The sequence below is a fragment of the Nannobrachium achirus genome (genome assembly GCF_963921795.1).
Source record: "Nannobrachium achirus genome assembly, chromosome: 11".
Taxonomy (NCBI): Eukaryota; Metazoa; Chordata; class Actinopteri; order Myctophiformes; family Myctophidae; genus Nannobrachium; species Nannobrachium achirus.
Window position 1 is genome coordinate 18,027,247 of NC_137820.1, and position 20,761 is coordinate 18,048,007.

Genomic DNA, 20,761 nt, shown 5'->3' on the forward strand with positions numbered 1-20,761 from the left:
CGTGCGTGTGTGTGCACGCGCGTGTGTCTGTGTGTGTGTGCGTGCGTGCTTGTGTGTGTGTGTGTGTGTGTGTACGTGTGTGTGTGTGTGTGTGTGTGTGTGTGTGTGTGTGTGTGTGTGTGTGTGTGTGTGTGTGTGTGTGTGTGTGTGTGTGTGTGTGTGTGTGTGTGTGCGTGTGTGTGTGTTGCTGCTGGCATACTGCTGCGATGGGCACCAGTGCAGTGCGACTACAGCAGGTATCTGCCTGGGTCTCCACAGACATGGAGACCCTGACTTGAAACATCCATGTATTCGCTGGTGCACAGTGCCGTTGCTGTTCAACTGTAGGGAACAGCCAGTCAAAGAGAAAGGTGAGTCTCATTCCAACGCTCAGATGGACACGGGGCAGATGATGATCCGGTCCTCCAGCATCACACTGAGCACCAGGAAGACAAGGTAGAGCAAGAACATGGTGAAGCCCAGCGCCTTGTTCATCTTCCATTTACAGCAGGCGATGGAGATGATGACGAAGAGGAGCATGAGGAAGAGCAGGACGATGGCGCAGAAGAGCCCGTTGCTGCTGACCGGTACCGGGGCCATGCCGTTTAATGCAGAGTACATGAGCCATGGAAATGGCAAGCTGGTGTCAAGAACGAGAACAACAGAGGCACAGAGAGAGGGATGGGGAGAGAAAAACAGAGGCAGAAAACCTTTGAGCAACTCCACAATGAAACTAAAACTGCATTCTATCATCTAAAGCAGTGGTTCTCAACCTGTGGGTCGGGACCCCCAGGGGGGTCCCCAAATTATTTTGGGGGGTCCCCAGATGATTAACTTAATGTGAAATATTGTTTTCTCACTCAACAGTGAACAAACCAATACAACATTTAAGTGTATAGAGGGTATATGCAATTTTCTAAAGTGACAATTTAAGGATATTTTAATACCTCTATAATGACAAATTAAGCATTGGCCAAATGGTCAAATATTAGAGGCAGAAATTGTGAAAATAGCCACTCACATAGCTGCGCACAACGCCTCGCAACGCGAGGCGTTGTGAGCATGTAGATCTGCTATTTTCACAATAGAACCGTGTTATACAAAATGTAATGCCTCAATGCTTATTGCTCGTCAGAGTGAGGGGTCCCCAGTTAAAATATGATTATTTTGGGGGTCGCGGCCTGAAAAGGTTGAGAACCACTGATCTAAAGAATTTTGCAACAGCAAGTCCCATTATTTCTCCAGTTGAGCTTTTTGAGTGTAGGGCGTGGGTCTGCAAAAGGGCGTTTGGAACCCAAGGGAGCCTCAGAGCTACTACAGGGGAACAGACACATTTTTGTGTGATAGTAAAAACATTTATAAAAATGCAGCCTGAATGTGATGATAGTGCTGTCAAACGAATAATATCAAGCCATATCATAGCTGCAGCATCACTTAAAAGAAACGTGTGGAATACTTCAAATCTGAAACATCATGGTCTTTTATTTTCTATCAATTACTCACCCCATGGGGACTTGAATTCATGGATATTCTTTTGTTTTTGTCACATTCCTAAGACAATAATTTGATGACCAACAGTGGTTCCCTATGGGTGGTGTTGGGCCTGGTGTTGGGCCTGTGGACAATTTCCACAGGCCCAACACCACACCACTCCACACCACACCGCCCACTTGTGCCAGGTTTTCCACTACAAGGACCTGGATAGAGTGGTGTGAAAGTGGTACTAAACGTGGTACTAAAAAGTATCCAATCTAGAGTAGGTCTGAGCTAGGCCAAACAGGGCCAAACACTACATAATCACTCACTGACTTTTCATTTAGACCACCAGGATATAGTTGTTATACATGACAATAGATTATATTGTGTTATAACCACTATTATAATCTATTTAGTGTATTATAATTATAATAGTAATACATTAATACTTTATAGTGTATTATAATCACAGTTATAATACATTATAGTGTATTATAATTTAGGATAGTTGTAATACAAATGTATATTGTATTATAATCACAGCAAAAGGGTCAATCTGTTTCTTACCGATAGGGGCACTTTTGTGTAATGGAAAATGTAGATATTTTATGTGGTGCGGTGCGGTGTGGTGTGGTGTGGTGTGGTGTGGTGCTAAAGTTGCAGTCGAAAAGGGGCTAAGGAGTCTCCTCAAATTATTGGCTTAGGAATGCAACAAAAACAAAAACATATACAGGAATCCATGGGGAGGGTTAGGGGATGTGGTGAGTAAGTCAGTTTTAACTATTGGATTCTACTGGATATTTATGTTTCTCTTCTGTTATTGTTGTTGCACCATGTAAAGCCCATTGAACTCCACGTTGGATGAAACGTGCTCTATGAATAACGTTTAGATTGTTGGTCGTGTATTTTTTGTGTTTCTTTTTGCAATATACAAACTCACCCTACAGTAATATCAAATATGTTGCTGCCCACGGAGCTGGAGACAGCCATGTCCCCCCGACCTTTACGCGCTACAATCACACTGGTGATGAGGTCAGGAATAGAGGTCCCTGCAGCCAAGATGGTCAGGCCCATAATCTCCTCTGAGATACCAATGGTCTCACCCACCTGGAAACATGTGACATTTTCTTCAGATTGAGAATACTAGCAGCACAAACGGTTGAAAATGACAGCATGAAGCTTATAGGCTACCTCTTGTTAGGTAAAGTTAAAGTTGTATTTCAGTATGCACTCACTCATTCAGTCAAGAAGACAAATTTGTTGTTGCTTTGACACAAACATGTCAGTATCAATCTTTTGGAAACCATATAAAAAAAACTAAACACAGCCTACTTTGCCAGTATGTACAGTACAATGAATAGAAAGCAAGTACGTTTTGTGAAATGCATTCCAAGGATTAATTTTTAAGCATTGTGCATTTGAACACTCAAACCGTGATTTTCACTAATAAACACTGCAACTCCCTCCTTAACAAACCTGATGGGCCCACCACACCATGAGGTAGGAGAAGACAGCAATCCACAGAATGGAGCCCAGGAAGGTCATCGCAAAGAACCTTTTGGATTTCTGCAGGACAACAAATAAGAATGCGTCAGCATGCAAAGAGTGAGACATGGAGCAGCCACTGCTCACAGGTTTATTGCGACCGTAGGTCGCACTTACTATCAAAACCTGCACAAACTGTGAGTGAGTCCGTCAGTCAGTCAGTCAGTCAGTCTGTCCGTCTGTCTGTCACACCTCACACGTCACACTATTGCCCTGCTCATATCTCCGCAACAAATTTTGCACACACACTCCTTGCCTGCCAAACTACAACCTCCAAGGACCCCCCCAGCTCCAGGGACCCCCAGGTCCCTGGGGGACCCCCAGATGTAAAAAATGACCAAATGTGCAAAAATGACCAAATGACCACCCCAACGGGGCTGCTCACGGGGAATTCCCGGGGACCACCGACTCCTGGTGCTCCAGAACGGATGCCAAAGTGGTGGCGCCCCCAGTGGAGGACCCCCTCCACTGCAGCTCACATAAAATGCCGTAACTCGGGCTAGGAGCGTCCGGGAGAGCCGGGGCCGGTACCTATTCGTCCGCCAAGGCAACGCGGAGACCCCACCCCTCATTTCTCACATGGCCCTCTTCTAGCGCCACCATGAGGCCGATTCTTGCAAAACACATTTTTGGACACTGCTCCTACAGATTTTGCCCTAAAATCACGCACATCGGTACACAGTATGTCTACACATTGCCCACACAACTAGGAACCAATGGCAGTTACAGCCCTCTTTGTGTATACATGTGACCTACGGTCGCTTATCTCCCGATTAGGGAGTCTTACTGGTTATTCTGAATCTAGTGTCTTTGACTTACAGGGTTGCGGACATCAGGGATGGTGAGCCACAGAGGCAACACTATAGGTAGCAGGAACAGATAGGTGGCTTGTTTGCGTCGTGTGTGCGGCCACTCCAAGGACAGCGGCTCATCGCTCTCATCGCTCTCGTCTTTCTCGTCTTTCTCTTCTTCTACCTTTTCTTCCTTAGCCTTGTCATCCCCCTTGTCATCATCCTCATCCTCATCCTCCTCCTCCTCATCATCATCGTCATCATCATCATCACTGTCCTCGTCACTGTCATCCTCATCCCCGTCAGAGTCTTTTGAATTCCCTGGCCCAGCCTCTCCTGCAGGCTCATCTTCCACGGCCTCTCCTGCAGGCTTATCTTCCACAGCCTCTTCTGCAGGCTTATCTTCCTCTGCCTCTCCTGCTGCTGGCTCAGCTTCCCTGGCCTCTTCTGCAGGCTTATCCTCCACGGCCTCTTCTGCAGTCTCATCTTCCACGGCCTCTTCTGCAGGCTTCTCCTCCACGGCCTCTCCTGCAGGCTTTTCTTCCACGGCCTCTTCTGCAGGCTTCTCCTCCATGGCCTCTTCTGCAGACTTATCTTCCACGGCCTCTTCTGCAGGCTTATCCTCCTCTGCCTCTCCTGCTGCTGGCTCAGCTTCCCCGGCCTCTCCTGCAGGCTCATCTTCCTATCAGACAGGTGTTTAGAGCAATGGGGACAAAGAGTGCATGGTGGATGATAGACAAAAAACTAAGTGGTGATGAATAGCTGATTCATTACACAATACACAAATTAAACACATGTGTTGCCTAAAGTTGTAAGTTGTAATTTCACTTTGACCCTTACATAAAGAGCTATCAATGATTCACTTCTCTGCTTGTTGTGAACCTGCAGGACATAGATAGCGAGTACCTTCTTGTCTTCTTCTTCTTCCTCTTCCTTCTTCTCTGGTTCTGTTTCTGGGGCAGCCTCTGGCTCTTTGGTCTGTTCAGTTTTATCTGCCCCATCTGTGCAAACGAAAAAACACATACCGGTACATACATGATATACCGTATATCGTGTCTGCTGTTACTGTGTTTTACCTAGTCAGCTAGATTTTCCAGATAAATAAGCCCTGGCTTATAATATTGTTTCCCAGCCTGACAGTTGTGGACTCATGAGATCAGGGGGTCATGGGCTAAGAACAACTTACATTATTCAGATAAGGGATCCCTGGATTATCGTGACTTCATGGAAAAGTCAAAAGTGGGTCTTGAGCAAAACCAGCACACCTCCACAGGCTTATTAGACATTCAACCAATGGACTGTAACATGTGTTTCCAAGAGATGTTCAGATTTTTCTGCAACCACTTTTCTGCAACTCCAATTAACCCCAAGGTCTGGAGTATAATGGTTGTATATTTGTATTTGGAGGTGAAATCACTGCTCTGCCATGTAGACAAAATCTGGGACAGTGTGGAGTGTATTGTGTCAGAGGACAATTAGCCCAGGCTGACAACAAGGCCGTACTACACAGTAAAATTGTGTATCTGGTAGCGTCCAGTACAAAATAATATCAATACTCTATATCAATATACTTAATACAATGTTCTCTTCAGACTATTTGTTTGATCTTACTGTGCAAACATACCTACAGTGACAAAAGATACCCCAACAACACAGCAGCCACTGAGGTCAGGTTTAAAAACTCAAGCTTGTAGCGTCCACTCCACAACGATAACGCAGACATAATTGATGTGAATGCCGACACATCGTTATAGTTCTCTTTATCGTGCCCGGAGGGAATGACGCTTTAGACAGTAACCATCACATGCAGTGATTCTACCTTTGGATTCAGTCTTGCTCCCTGGATTCCCACTGGCCACATTGTTTGAGGTTTCTGAGTGTTCCTTAGATTTACCTATAAACAAAACAAAAACAGAATCCAACACATCAAACCACAGAATCCAACACGTCAAACCTCATCTCTACCAAGTCTCTATCTTATCTACCTCTCACCGTATCTTTCTAAGTCACCCTTTTCCTGAGACATGACAACACAATGCACACAGTGCTCAAATGAAAATGACTATCCCATTCCCATCCCACTTAAGTGCATTTAGAATGTAGAGTGTAATGGGACAATGAGGCATTGTAATCTTAAACATCTCAGAGAGGTAAAGAGAGGTAAAACAGGGTGCAAATAGGGCCATCAATCGTTTCCATTTAACATGACTGGATGTCAAGTTAACTTGTAGTAAAATGATAATGAATTTGCTGATGATCAGGAAAGGATTTCTGGAGGCCAGCAATATGTTGAACCCAGTCCCAGACCTGTTGAAAGAGAGAGATATGACACTCACTGTGATGTGATCACATGGAAGTATCCTCTATGCTCATTAAGAGGATTCAATGTTTGGATTGATACAGCAGGCCTAGTGTCTGGAATTATTGGTCACCCGATTCCAAGTGTTACCTCTGCATACTTCTTGTTCTCGTTGTTGTTGTTCTTTTGTTTACAACGAAGTCTATGGGAGTGTCATAACTCTCTCTCTCAATAGCCCTGAGAGAGACACTTTGTTCCAACTAAATGCTGGATACAGGTCCAGAATATTGTCCCTCCATTAAGCATCTAATGCCAGGGGGTCTATATGCATGCTTTGAGATATAAATAAGTAAGGTCACAGTAGACTAGGCCATTTGTGCCTCTAGTTGTAAGCAGAAATGTATGAAGTGGATGTATTGTGAGATAATTTTGCCATGGAACACCATTATCGCTTGGAGACGATCTTAACTGTAAATAAAGGAAAGAGGAGGAATGTGGTCAATCATATTCTGTACATAGATCCTGGAACGCAAGTACTCGTCTCCATTTATATCCCTCAAATATATGAATTAAATATTCAGAACAAGCATGGTTTCCATGCAAAGGGGCAGCCACACCGTTTCTCTGCCATCCTCCTTACAGAGAGAAAACAATGTTACCAAGGGAGAAAGGGTGCGCATAAAGAGTAGACATTTTTCAGAGCGGGCGCTTGGGAAACGGAAGGTTCCCGGTTCGATCTCAGTTAGTGTCCTTGATCAAGACACTGAACCCCTAACTCCCGATGAGCAGATTGGTGCCTTGCATGGTTTCCTCCACCAACTGTGTGTTGTGAATGTAAAGCTATATAAATGATGCACCCTTTACCTTTTAGGTGTGGTGCACATAATCAAGAATGTTGTCTCCTCCTGAAAGGCAGGATTATCCCTTACGTACATTCCTGTTTGTCCTTTGTCTTGAACCATTGTCACAAACCATCTGTCAATCTCTTGCGTTATCCTCAATTTCTATGAATGGAACACATAATCATATTTTGCTGACAAAATAATGATAATAAACAGTGTCGCCACCATGGCTGTCTGTCTGCATGCTGACGTCATATACTCTGACGTCATAGTGCTGACATCGCAGACTGATACAACGGGTATTGCACAACTGGACGTCAATGGTGAGTGTTCTGCACAACTGGCACCAGTCTGGGTTCTCCAACATTACTTCTGAGACACCTACATTCAATCCCTCATATACTGTGACTGTGAGTGTGCATGGCCACCGGGCACAGGACTTTTTTTTTCTTCTTTTTAATTAATAGATGGTTCTTGCTGCCGAATTCTATACAAAGCCGAGTTCAATATATGAGATGAACATTATACCCAGAGTTAATTTATTTAGGTCAGTAAACTTCATCAGTTGTGACGTAGGTATGTAGGCCTACTGTATATGGAGGGGTAAGCGGGGCCATGTATAGACTACAATGCATAGACAGGCTGGTGCTTTGTCTGTTCCAAATGTTAAACATTATTACTGGGCCTTTAAGCTTACGCCATTATTGACTTGGCTTTAGCCTGCTGCAATCGGGTATGGCAGGCTATGGAACATAGTCTATGCTGTCCTTACTCCCTTCAAGATCACTTCTGTATTCTAATATGCCCATTGCTCACTGTCATTGTAGGTCTGGTCACATTGTTTTGCAAATTCACAGGAAAAACGGTGGCTTTCTCTTTGAATGCTCCACTATAGTTAAATGAAAGATTGTTGTTGATTGGTGGCCATCCAGTTCTCTCATTGGAGAGAGAAAGTTGTTCATGTATTGGGGGTATTTATGGAGACAAGAGGTTGTGTTCCCTCCAGGATTTATGGAATTATTTTTTTATTTTACACATTTTATTTTATTTACAGTTAATAGCTCTAAAGGAGCACAATTCTCTCACCCACTTCATACAATTCTGCAAACCAAGACATACATTGGTTTCCAAATTCTACTGGTTTATCTCAAATACATATAGGCCAATGGTTCAAGAGAAAGTGCAAACAGAAATGGAATTAGGGAACAACCTTGCATTGAACTTCTTGAAAAGACAAAAGGAGGAAAGGAAATGTAACATCTCTCAAGAATGAACCCTCCTTAATTGCAAAACTGTATCATATCTACAAGAACAGACCGAACAAGGGCCAAAAGGCAAGGTAAAGGTCAGGTGGAATTCCACCTAGGACTGGATTTTCCTCGCCGCTTTCTAAATTTCATGTAGTGTAATAGTCAGGCCCGGCGGCTCGAGGGTGCAAATGGGGGCCAGGCCCCCTCACACGGACCACCTTGCCCCCTGCGCATCATTGAAACTGGTTTTACTGAGTTGCAAATACTTGAAAACAAAGGCGACTTACTTGAAATACACATTTGCATAATGGTCACAACCTTAAGCTCACAGAGTCATGCCACCGGGCCTGGTAATAGTTCCATGTTTACAATTCACTATCAGAAAGATGCTCCAATTGATATCATCCAAATAGTTTTTATTATGCAGACTCACAAAAGCCAGACGTCAAGCTCTATGGTTACGTATGAAAAGCGGCAAAGGTTGAGTTCACACTCTTGGATCTGTTATCACAGTACCAAAATATTGAAAAAATTATAATTAGATCTATCGGAGTGGAAGTAATACGTCTAAAATTCGTAAACGGCCTGTTAATATAATTACCGGCAATTTCCCTTTTAACCATCACTTTTTTGAGAGAAACAGTCACTCGAACCATGTTGTAAAATAGCGCCGAGAGCAGCATACTTCTGCTTCTAGTTTGCCAGCACGTTCCTTATCGCGTACACCGTACACTACAGTGTGGCGTTACTTTTAACAAAGCCCTTCATTGCCTCCCACAGAATCAGAAAATGAACCCCTATCGAACTCCAGAAATGAATTTAATTGAACTTATGCTTCATCACACAGCAGCGAGGAGTTAAAACGCCATGTCACGAGAAAAGATTATAATGTTTTACGGAAGGGTTCATTACGTGCGAGATGCCAATCATACCTGTGTCGGCTGCCGAAGCAAGGCGTTGGTCACTATTCTCTGCCTCGCCCATTTTAGCAATAATACTAACTCCCAGAACCAGACGAAGGCCTGTGAGAGCCAAAAGAGTTTTGGTTAATAGTTCAGCATCAATATTATTAGGAGCATATAGGCAGAAATCAATGCAATGTTCTGCCCATCTGATCTGACTGAATCTTAGCGATGGCAATCCGCCCATCTGAACCCACCCAAGAATCAATTAAATCAAACTAGCGTGAATCATGCCTTTGGCTCTCATAGGAGCAGAGAAAAATGCAAGAGGGTGATTAATCTTATTTACAAAGTGACCAGTGTTACCAGATGGGAAATGTTGAATTATCGTACCGGAGGCTCAGAATTATCGTATTTGACATGAAACTATCGTACACAGCCAAAAAAAAAGAGAAATCACTCGCGTAAAAACGTAATTTCACCAAAGAATGCGTCTTTAGTGTAAGAAACGACCTTGTTTGAGACTCCTGTGTGATAAAACGCATCAGATATGTTGCGTGGAGGCAGGCAACTTCCTGGAGCTTACACAAATAAAAGCCTGAAACTGGTCTGGAAAGATGCAACCGGTGTTTTTAATGCCTCCAAGTACAGATCTAGTGTCAGATTGACTGATTTCCTGGCTTATTTTGAGAAGCCAAACCAGATCCCAGATCAGCAGCCAGGGAAAATAGTGAATTCACGCTCTTTTTGGTGATATGTCGAAATTATCGTACATTTGGGCATTTTTGGAATTATTGATCGTACATCGTACAGAGGGTCAAATTATCGTACAAATACGATAATTATCGTACATCTGGCAACACTGAAAGTGACCGGCATCTTTCCAAAGTATATGTGATTTCTGGACCATGGCAAAATCAACCCCTTTCTCACGAACAAATTCTATAACATTTTAGAAAATGCATGCAGGATATTTAGACCCCTGGCATTGACAGAAATGAGATCAGTCATGTGTTGAATAATGGACATACTGTATTTGGAGCTATAGTCACCTCAACAAGGAGGCAGCCGGGATACCTAAAATAGCACTCCCCAAAACAAAACAAGAATTAATTTGATATACCGACTGTATGTGTTGTGCATGACACAGATTACATGTGACTTGGTATCATCGTACACTCGTACAGTGTTGGCTCCTGGGGGGAGGGGGGGGGTTACTGACAATGACTCTGAACATTGGCTTACATATATAGCCAAAAGGCTAGTCATTGAGGATGGAAAATAAAGTGGAACTTAGAAGTGGGAGCACTTTAAGTTTAGCATGAGGTGCCTGTGCAACACTGTGACACCACTGACCTCATGCACCTCTCTGTCTCTCTCACCTTCTCTCTCCCACGACCACAATTTGCATTAAAGCCCTGATTTTCCTATTTTTTACAGCCTACCTTGCTACAGTATATGGAGGGAAGGGAACTCCCCTTTCATGCATTGGGAACTCCCCTTTCTTGACTTGTGTATATATAAGACTGAGTGTTACACACACAGTCAAAAACATAAACCATTAAGAAATCATAGACTGTAAAATACAAGAACAAATGATAAATGATATAAGTAATGTCATTGTGACTGGGTTGGGATACCAAACGCTGTGGCCGGCGGATCGCGGAATCTTTGCAGTTGTGTAAATGTGTCCTACTGTAAATCAAATCTATTATTTTGATTAATATTAGAAAAGATTTGCACGACGGTAAAGACGAAACGTAAGTGGGGAAGAGGCGTCACATCCGTTTATACCCGGATCATTGTCAGAGCTTCCATGCTCCAGACTGTGTGACGGAAGCATTTGAAAACTGTGGGAGGCAACAGTCTGGCTGTCTCTCTATCCTTCTGTCTTCCACAGATCAAGCTCTCCTTCTATCTCCCCCTCCCTTTCTCCCTCTCTTCCTCTCTACCTCCCTCTGTTTTTCTCTACCTCTGTCTCTCTCGCTGATCGAGCTCTACACCGTTGACTAACAACAGCGATGTGAGCTGATAACAACGGCAATATGTTCGGGCATGTCCAGACCATATATGGGTATATCATATGAAGATTTGCACTGACATCAGGCATGTCCATATATGGGCATATCCGTTGCAGATACATGCCTGATGTCAGTCCAAATCTGCAACAGACAGGCAGACACTACCTTTACTTGAACTTTAGAGTGGTGCCCTACTCCTAGGTGGGCTCACTAAACATTCGGCAATGGCCACCCCCTAAGCAGGTCCCTAATGTCATCAGTACGATTGACACAGAGCACCACACTCCCTCAGGTCCTGATGTGCGCCGAGTTCCAACAACAAACTCAGCGCACATCAGGAACTACAGATACGCACGCACACAGACACTCAGACTATTATGCACATTTATAGCTATCCTACTATAAATGTTTGTGGAAGTAAAAACATCACTTGCATGGTACATGCAAAAAAAAGAATTGTACTATCTGGATTATAAGGTATCGTAATGATCTTGGGTGGTCTAGAAATCCTAGAAGTTTACTTAATGTCCCTTCCAGTGCACATCTCTGGTTTCCAACGTGTGAGTGCACTCTAAATCCAGGGGTCCAGGAAAGTCATTAAAATGATGGCGTCTTTGTACTCGGACTGCTCTAGTTGAAAACCATAAATCAGTAAATGCACACATCTATCCCTGTCCGGTGTCCGCTTTTTCAACTAGCTTTGCAGTCAGCTTCTTAATCTGTGCCAAAGGGCACTGTTTTTCTGTGTCTTGTAGCATGCATGTCGCCTCCGCACTGGAAACCTGTAAGCACATCGACTAATTTCTCCTCGACAGCAGTCAGAAACAGCTCTATATGTTTTCCTAAATTCCTTCTCTGTTCCGTCTGAATATCTGTAAAATGTGTTGTTTACAGTACAGAGTTATTTGAATAATCCAGAGTTTTGTCTGGCCTACACATTAGCCTCGAAGCCCTGTAGTTGTTGAGTTGTGTAAGACAGTTATCTCTTTGGGGCAGCCAACTGATTTACACCAAGGTTGATCCACCACACATCATCCACAGACACACATACACAGACAGGAGCCACATGGCCCTGCACATGAAGCAACATGTCAACTGAGTGTGTGAACCAGGGACCACCTGACTAAGAATCAATAGGTGGGGATATGGGCTAATATTAATTAGTGCTTTGGTAACACATGCTATGCACGCCACTGTTTCTCAACCAACTAGTAGTCCATGGACTACTAGTGGTCCATGGCATAATTAGGCCTGCAGGTGGTCCATGGGGAAATGTTTTTAAATGTAAATGCATAAATAAAACTAGAAAAAAGCCCCCTGCGGGGGCTTAAGGGGGACACACGCTGGAAGCGGAGGCGGCGCGGAACGCCTCGTCTGCCGTGCCGATACGCCACTGTTCTATTTGTCCAGCGTTGCCGAGCGTTGAACATGTTCTCCCATGCTTCTCCCCACCGGGGGAAATGGATGTGCTGTGTGGCAGCGCGCCGCATCCAGTTGGGGTTACCGCGCGGCACTTCACGTGCGTCGATACCGCGATGCGACGCTGCGCAGCTGCCCGCGTTCAGTGTGTGCTCCCCTTTATGTCCCTAGTGCCCAGTTGTGTAGGTGGCCACCTCTCCAAGTGCCCACATATCCCTATTGGCCAGTCTTCACGTGCGTCGATACCGCGATGCGACGCTGCGCAGCTGCCCGCGTTCAGTGTGTGCTCCCCTTTATGTCCATAGTGCCCAGTTGTGTAGGTGGCCACCTCTCCAAGTGCCCACATATCCCTATTGGCCAGTTAAAGGGAATGGCCTACAACCAAACACGGCCCTGACTGCGTTGGGCCCCAGACAGCCACCTAGGGCCAGCCCTGCGCCACCTGCCCAGCCACAGGAAAAGTAGATGATCAGCGAGGCATTTTTGTATTATGTTTTTTACACAATTGAACAACGGACAGTCGGACGCAGAGTTAGCAGAAATGCGGACAGACTGGTTGGTACGTATTCTGATTAAGGTAGTGAGATAATATCCAAGATTTATCATTAACAAAAAGGCACACATGGACACTAATGGTAAAATATATATATATAGTAACAGTAATTTTCTACGCCACCTAAATAATAACACAACCTCCTCCAGTCCCTTAAGCGGCCGTGGCCCCACCTCCCCACCCGGTCTGGGCTTTCTGAAAGTGAGTTAGTCTTTTTTAGGGTGTCAGGCATATTCGCCTATAACATATTCGCCTACACGCATTTGGTCCTTTCGCCTGGCATTTTCGCCTTGGAGGAGAGTCTTTTCACCTACCTGTCTGAGCCATTTCACCTACCCTCAATTCTGCTGTCAGACTGTCCATGTTTGCATATTATCTCTTTGTCATTTAAATATTATAGTGACTGTGACAGTGGTGTTACAGTACATGTCAAACCTACACACGGCTATCCTATGCACTCCATAGTAATCACATAAATACAGAGCTATTGGAATCAGGTGTGCCCAAATAATTAATTAATCTATGTCCCGATACTACATTCTTTGGTGCAGTATTGAACAGTATTGTAAAATGAACACTATTGTAGGCCTATATTGTTTTAACATTAGGCTATACAAAATAGATATGTAGGCTATTAGCCTTAGCCTATATAGGTCTAAGATATATAATACACCTAAATAGCCTATAGAATCAACCTTGCCTGTCAACAGGCATAAAAATCTATTTTGCCATTTTGTATAAAATAAATAAAATTAAAATGTGATGTAAATAATAAATGTCAAATAAACTGTTAGATTCACTTGACACCACTGTCACAGTCACTATAATATTTAAATGACAAAGAGAAAATATGCAAACATGGACTGTGTGTGTGTGTGTGTGTGTGTGTGTGTGTGTGTGTGTGTGTGTGTGTGTGTGTGTGTGTGTGTGTGTGTGTGCGTGCGTGCGTGCGTGCGTGCGTGATGTTCTGGGCTTGCGTTGACCTGAATGGCCCCTGGCTGCACAGTCCTTTTCCGCCCTCTAGTGGCAGAAAAGGTGGTCCTAGCAAGAGGTGGCTAAAATATATGCCTGTATAAAAAATGATGTTTTATATTAATTGTATACGATGTAAGTACATAGCATGGTGGCAAATGTGCCTATAACGTTGCCAGAGTACTGATCAGTACATATGCCAAGCGTGGAACCTCTAGCATTAGTGGTTTGCTGGGAATAGGGAGCATAAGCCATTGTGACTCCATGGAGCCCTTCTCCAATTACTATATGTAAGATGTAAGATGTAAGATGTAAGATGTAAGATGTAAGATACCTTTGTTAAATGTATTAAAATAGTTCAAATCAAATGTAAGAAAAATATTTGAATTAATAGGTGTGGTATGGGAGAAAAAGCTTGAAATTAAATAATGACTGTTAAGGGCTTGATCATTTGTAAACAAATAAACAAAATATATCAATCCCAGGCATTATTTAATGAAATATGCGAGTGGTCCAGAGCTAAAACAAAAGGTTTATAACCACCGATCTATTCCTATCCCATGGTTACCCTTATTCCATTCGCTTAAATGGTCAATTTTATCCAAGGCGCTTTACAGAGATTGTGCATTACATTCACCCATTCACACGCACATTCATACACCGATGGCGGAGGAAACCAAGCAAGGCACCAACCTGCTCACCGGGAGCAACTAGGGGTTCAAAGTCTTGCTCAAGGACTCTTCGACACTAACTTGGGATCGAACTGGGAACCCTTCGGGAAACCTCCGTGTTCAAAGACGGTTTCTCTACCCCTGAGCCACTGCCGCCCCACTTTACTTTCTTATTTACTTTCCAACCTTCCACTAAACTCATGTTAACTGATATACAGTATATCAGTATGTATGTGTGAGCAGACACATGTGATTAATCTGATTATATGGGCACATTTCCTAATAATAATGATGACTCGATCAGGCAATCCGGCACACTTCCCCTTCTTGAGATTCTAACTCCCTTTTACTGTGGAATTTCTTATAACCTCTGAGTTCCTCAGTAACTGACAACATTGACACGTCATCATAGGTCTCCAGGTCATTTAGTGCACTGTTCCCATGGAACAGAGCACAAAAAGAACATACAAACTAACAAAAAATATTGACCTTCCTACTTCACTAAATGCATGGTCAGGTCAGGGACCACATGCAATACCTTCATGGACCACAAGTGGTCCACGGACCACCTGTTTAAACCCAGTAATTTACAATAAAGGCAGTATTCATCACATAAAAAACTTAACAGGTACACAGTGGAATCAAGTCTAAATTATTACTGTTACAGCAAGCAACCAATTCAATTATTACAGGCATACAATACAACAATATCATGACAGCCAATGCAGCTGTTGGCCTCAGCAATGATGAGCTCATCACAACACATTAACATGAGCACAAACGGTTCTGACTAAGATCTTGTTGCCAGACTTGCCATTATATTCAAGTCAAGTCAAGTCAAATGTATTTATAGCACTTACATACAGCAAGCGTAAACTCAATGTGCTTCATGTGCTATAGTCTCCATTTAATAGACATATCAGATGGATACTACTATTTCTTTATCTTCATTTTATCACAAAGTGAGGCCATAATATTCGTCCTAATCTGTGTTTCTTTTAATGTGACTCTATTTTAAAAAGTAAGTACGCATTTGTCATTGTGGCTTTGCTGTGTCCCCATATGACCTGTGGTCTCCATGGGCTTGAATGAATGATAGCTGTGTCGAGATAGGGGGATTTGATTGGTACAGTTGGGAATGCTGGCTGTGCTCCAGGTTTATAAGCTCAATCAAAATCTGATTACTGAACTAGAGTAGAGCATTGTCTTGCTGCTTGGTGGACTGAGAGCCAAATAAACAAGGAGCTGGAGAAGAGAAATATGCTGGGGTGGCAAGGTTACCATCATAATACAATTAATAGTAAAGCTGACCACTCTATAATGAACTATTGGGAGGTAACTAATAAATAAATAAACAATAAACAGGTACATGTCCAGTATTGTATCATTATTAATATTGTGACTGTTGGGCGGAAACCTGTCCAACGCATCGCGATGCAACACATTGTGAGCTTGTAGATTGGCAATTTCTTTTCTACTTTTGTGTTACACTGTAGTAACAGAGTAGGGCATTCATTTACAGGGGAAAACAACACAAAAAGTTGAAATGTGGAGATATGAGGTTTCTGTCCGACAGCTAGCTATGATATATAAGATAACATTTGCTGTCCAACACAACATTTCTAACTTTTCCTTTAACATTTTTGATGTGTTGAAATAAAAGCTTTGTAGTGACTGTGACTACAGCCACAGTTGAGTTCATTGTGTCTAACAAGCCTTTTCATATCTCCACTGTACAAATGAATCACTCCATAGACTGAGGTAGGTATTTATCTACTTAGTATCAATCTGGACTTAGTGCCACACATGGAGCATCTTGCTAATCCATGTTACACAGAAAAGGACAGAGGCACTCAGTTTAACAACACTTCTAAAGGCATGCAAAGCATACTTTTTGCCAGAGAATGTATCATTGGTGACATGGAATGTATTTACCTCCTCCAATAGGTTCCAGTGTGTGGGTCACGAGTTGGAAAAGGGAGTTTCTCAACGTGCTGTTGTGTAAGGAGGCTGTACTCTTCCCTCGCTGAAGGAGGGATGGTGGTTGCTAGGAGAAAGAGATGTAACATACATCCATCCAGATTCCAGATACATACAGTACTGTACAGATGCTACATACACCACCCTCCAAAAGGCGGGTGGTCAAACTAGAAATTAGATGTGCAACAGAAGTGATGACGTTTATTACAGCACTGTTTCCCAAACACTGGGTCAGGACCCATTTGTGGGTCGCGGACATCTTTTTATGGGTCCCTTAATTTTTTATTTCCTACATTTTAGTTTTTAATTCTTTTTTCAAAACATTTTCAAAAAACATTCCCCCAAAAAAAGCAAACATTTCCATGAATTCAATATAAATTATTATTTTTTCCCATTAATTTCATGAAGAAATCGAAGAAAAATCGAAGAAATTAGAAAACAAATGTTTAAGAAGTAGTGAAAATAGACGATCTATAAGCTCACAACGCTTGTAGATCTGCTATTTTCACAAGCTGGGGTATCATTTCTCTTTTGGGTCTTGAATGCTAAAAAGTTTGGGAATCACTTATACATGTATGTCATCATGAGAATAACCAGATCAAACATGTATAGTAGTTATTTTTTAATAATAATTTCTCAATTGGTTGTTATTTGTTATTTACCTTTAAATGTTGGTTGTCCTCACTGGCATTGGCAGCATTTTCTTCACCTTCCTCATTCACCTGTGTGCAATACATTTTCCAATGAAAACCATTCAGAAGGAACATGGTTATCAATTTCATCAGTTATCTTTATACATTAATTCATTCATTTCAGTTAAGATTATAAATGAATCTCGAAATACTATGGCGCATTGTGTTACTCGAAAAAATCACAATGACTGCTGTATATGTTGATACTACAGTTTGTGCAGTTCTGTAATGTCTCCTACAGGCCTATAGAGTGTATCAACCATGCCATGATGTTCACATAGAAATCATAGATGGGAGAAGGAATATCAGGGAGGATTTGGGGTAAGATAACCCAGTCCAGTGATATATATACACACCTACAGTATGGGGCACAAATCTTTCATCATTCTATGTAACCCATATCCAGTGCTGTAACACATGTGTACAGAATGGACTTATGCATTTGGGCAACTTCAGTCTGGGACAAATAACTAATCTGACAAAGGTTTACTACAAACATAATGAAGCAATATAAACAGTTACCGGTAAATAGTAAACAAGATGATTGTCCTTGTGGATAACAACGCAGTCACATTGCATACACCTTATTCCTCCCGAATGTTTTTCTTTTTGGAAATGTATTGCACACCGGTGAACGGGGAATGCCTTTTGACAACTACTAGAAATAGCTCAGACATACCTGTTTTGGGCACTACCCAGGGCCCTAGCCAGGAATTTGGGGCTCTATGAAAAGGTATCACTACAGGGCAGGCCCTTTAAGAAATGTACTGATGACATTAATACTATGGCCCCCATGTAGCCTTGGCCCCCATGAATCATTATCATTTTTCACTACACATACCTTTTCATGATCCTCCTCTACCTCCAGAGCAATGGCTTTCACAATGCTCTTGTGTTTGTAGAGCTGGGTTTTGAAGGCCCGCTCTATCTGCACGTTGTATTTCATGCAGATCACATAGAGGGTGTAACCCCCCAACAGCATCACGCTCTCCCACCACTGGATGATATTGTCCAGGAAGAAAACGATAAGCATGATGAGGTCCAGGATGTAGAAGGACACGTCTCTGAAGAGTGGCCACCAGGTCAAATGGAGCATCTCCCGGGAAAACAAAGCACACATTCCAATCACAAACAGAATGTTGAACACTGCAGAGCCCACAATGGTGCCAATTCCTACGTTGCTGTGGGAGATGAAGGTGCCTATGAGGGAAGTGAAGAGTTCAGGGGCCGAACCTCCAGCAGCCATGAAAGTGGCCCCCGCAACGTCATCGGAGATGGCCAGCTTCTCTGTGATTACTCCCAGAGCAGGAACAAAGTACTCATCGCACACAAGTGCCAGGGAAACAAACATGTACATCATCCCAAAAATGTGGAGGGCCACCCAGCCTTGTCTGCGTTCTTCCACAGAGAAGTAGTCCTGGGGGTATTCACCCTTCAGGTGTAGATCTTCTTCCGGTGAGGCAGGCTTGGTTGTGGGCTCAGGAGGCGTTGGTGGTGGTGCTGGTCGTGGCGTGGGTGTCTCCTGTGGAGGTGCAGGGGCCACGTAGATACAGTGGACAACAGTCCGATTTGTTGTTAATGACAAAGGCTCTTCTGTGGTGGGGGGTGTTGTCGAATCTAAAGTTTCCGTTGTGTGACGAACCACACCCATTTCTGGTGTGGTTTGGTCCGTTGGCTCCCACTCCTGAGTGGCAGTGATGGGTTCTTCTAGTGCCAGAGTCTCCACAGTAACCTCCTCCACCCCTTCTGCTGAACCCTCTCCAGAGCCCTCGCCAATCTGAGGCAGCAGCCATGGCTCTGACAGCCTGGCACTGATGCTCAGCTGGTAGAGGGTACAGAGGAAGACCCCAGAGAGAAGGAACACAACCCGGCTCAGCTGTAGTCGCCTTCTCCGCGTACAATACATCCTCCCCAAAGCAGCAGTGGTATTGGCTATGGGGAATTACACTGCATGAAATGAGCAGTGGAAAAAGGGTAGATCCAGCGTTCTCCCCAGAACACCATGGGGTGATAGATTTTAGGTTTGCAGACGTATGACTCATGTCATCTTTTAACTTCTACAGAAAGCCCAACCTGGAAAACATGAAAGTTAAAAAATTGAAAGTTAAAAGATGACTAACCAACAGATGGTATACACATTTGTTTTAATTAGGCAATGCATTTGAGATAAAACACTAACAAGGAGTACCTGTAGGCAAACTCCACACCAACTTAAGTAGACTAGGTTTTCTTTAGATTAATGATAATTTACTGTACACCTAAAAAAAACAAACAACAACAGGTAGGCCTACAGCCCAAATCAGATGTCTAAGGCTCAAACAATAATAAATATAATTATTATTATGATTAAATAAACAAATGAAATGAACTAAGATGTGAACTAAAAGTTTTGCTCATTATTACATCTAAGAAAACAATATAAATAGGCCTATATAGGCTACATTTTCAAAAACTAGCAGCACTTACGGACGCAGGCTTGTTGTGGCGGGACAATTTCTGAAATTAGGGACGCAGAATCTCCAAGAAAAGATTAAATCCACAGCTGGGTTCACTGGCACAAACTGTGGAGAGTCCAGATTGTGGGCAATGACCAGAGGGTCAAGTAGGACACACCGCAGGACAAGTCTTCACAATGGATCAGCATAAAACCTGATAGGCTACCTGAAGTCTTAAGAGGATTATGTGCATTGTCTCACTCTCACTTTATTGTCATAAGCTTAGACCATTCATTCATTTAAAATGTTAAATAATAATTAAATAATTAAATCAATAAACGTTATTATAATCACGATGTTATTGGGTTGTATCTGGTCAGTCTTTGTTTAAAGTTTTATGAAGCCAACTAGTGTTAAAATAAATAGGCCTAACTGACAACATAACTATAATTGGTTTATAGGCTACATACACTATCTTGACATGAACCAAACAACTATTGTAGAATATATCTAAATGTTAATTGTGCACATGGAATTTATAGTGAAACTGTGGCTTATTATATTAACATATTAAGCAAGATATATCTTGACAACGCTTTCTTTTTAAACCCTACCTAGGTAGGAACTATTAATGCATTGGTCGCAGCTTCAGCCCGGACAGAGTAGTCGTCGTACACAACACAAACCTTTTCATGGCGATTGAAACGTTTACAGCAGGCATGTAGGATTATTTTGCTTTCTTTGTTTACATTACAGTTTGCATTCCATGTACATTTGTGTGCCTTTCCACAGTATTCACACATGCATTTAATTTAACGAAACGACGCCAGTCAGTATTGGGATATGTTTTTCTTTGATACAAGCGAAGGTTACAACAATGCTAATGTTGCGTTAGCTGGTTTGATTGATTGATTGAATTAGAAGTTCGCATAGG

General features: G+C 42.8%; 1 protein-coding gene across 1 annotated transcript; it reads right to left on the minus strand.

Moving 5' to 3' along the window:
- Positions 1-369: 369 nt before the first annotated feature.
- slc24a1 (solute carrier family 24 member 1) lies at positions 370-19,298 on the minus strand (the record flags this gene model as incomplete). Its single annotated transcript, XM_080736910.1, has 8 exons — positions 370-619; positions 2,396-2,562; positions 2,932-3,021; positions 3,820-4,143; positions 4,698-4,792; positions 5,611-5,685; positions 16,656-16,767; positions 18,234-19,298. The coding sequence occupies 8 exons, from the start codon at positions 19,296-19,298 to the stop codon at positions 370-372; spliced, it is 2,178 nt and encodes a 725-aa protein (XP_080593036.1).
- Between the last annotated feature and the right edge of the window lie 1,463 nt (positions 19,299-20,761).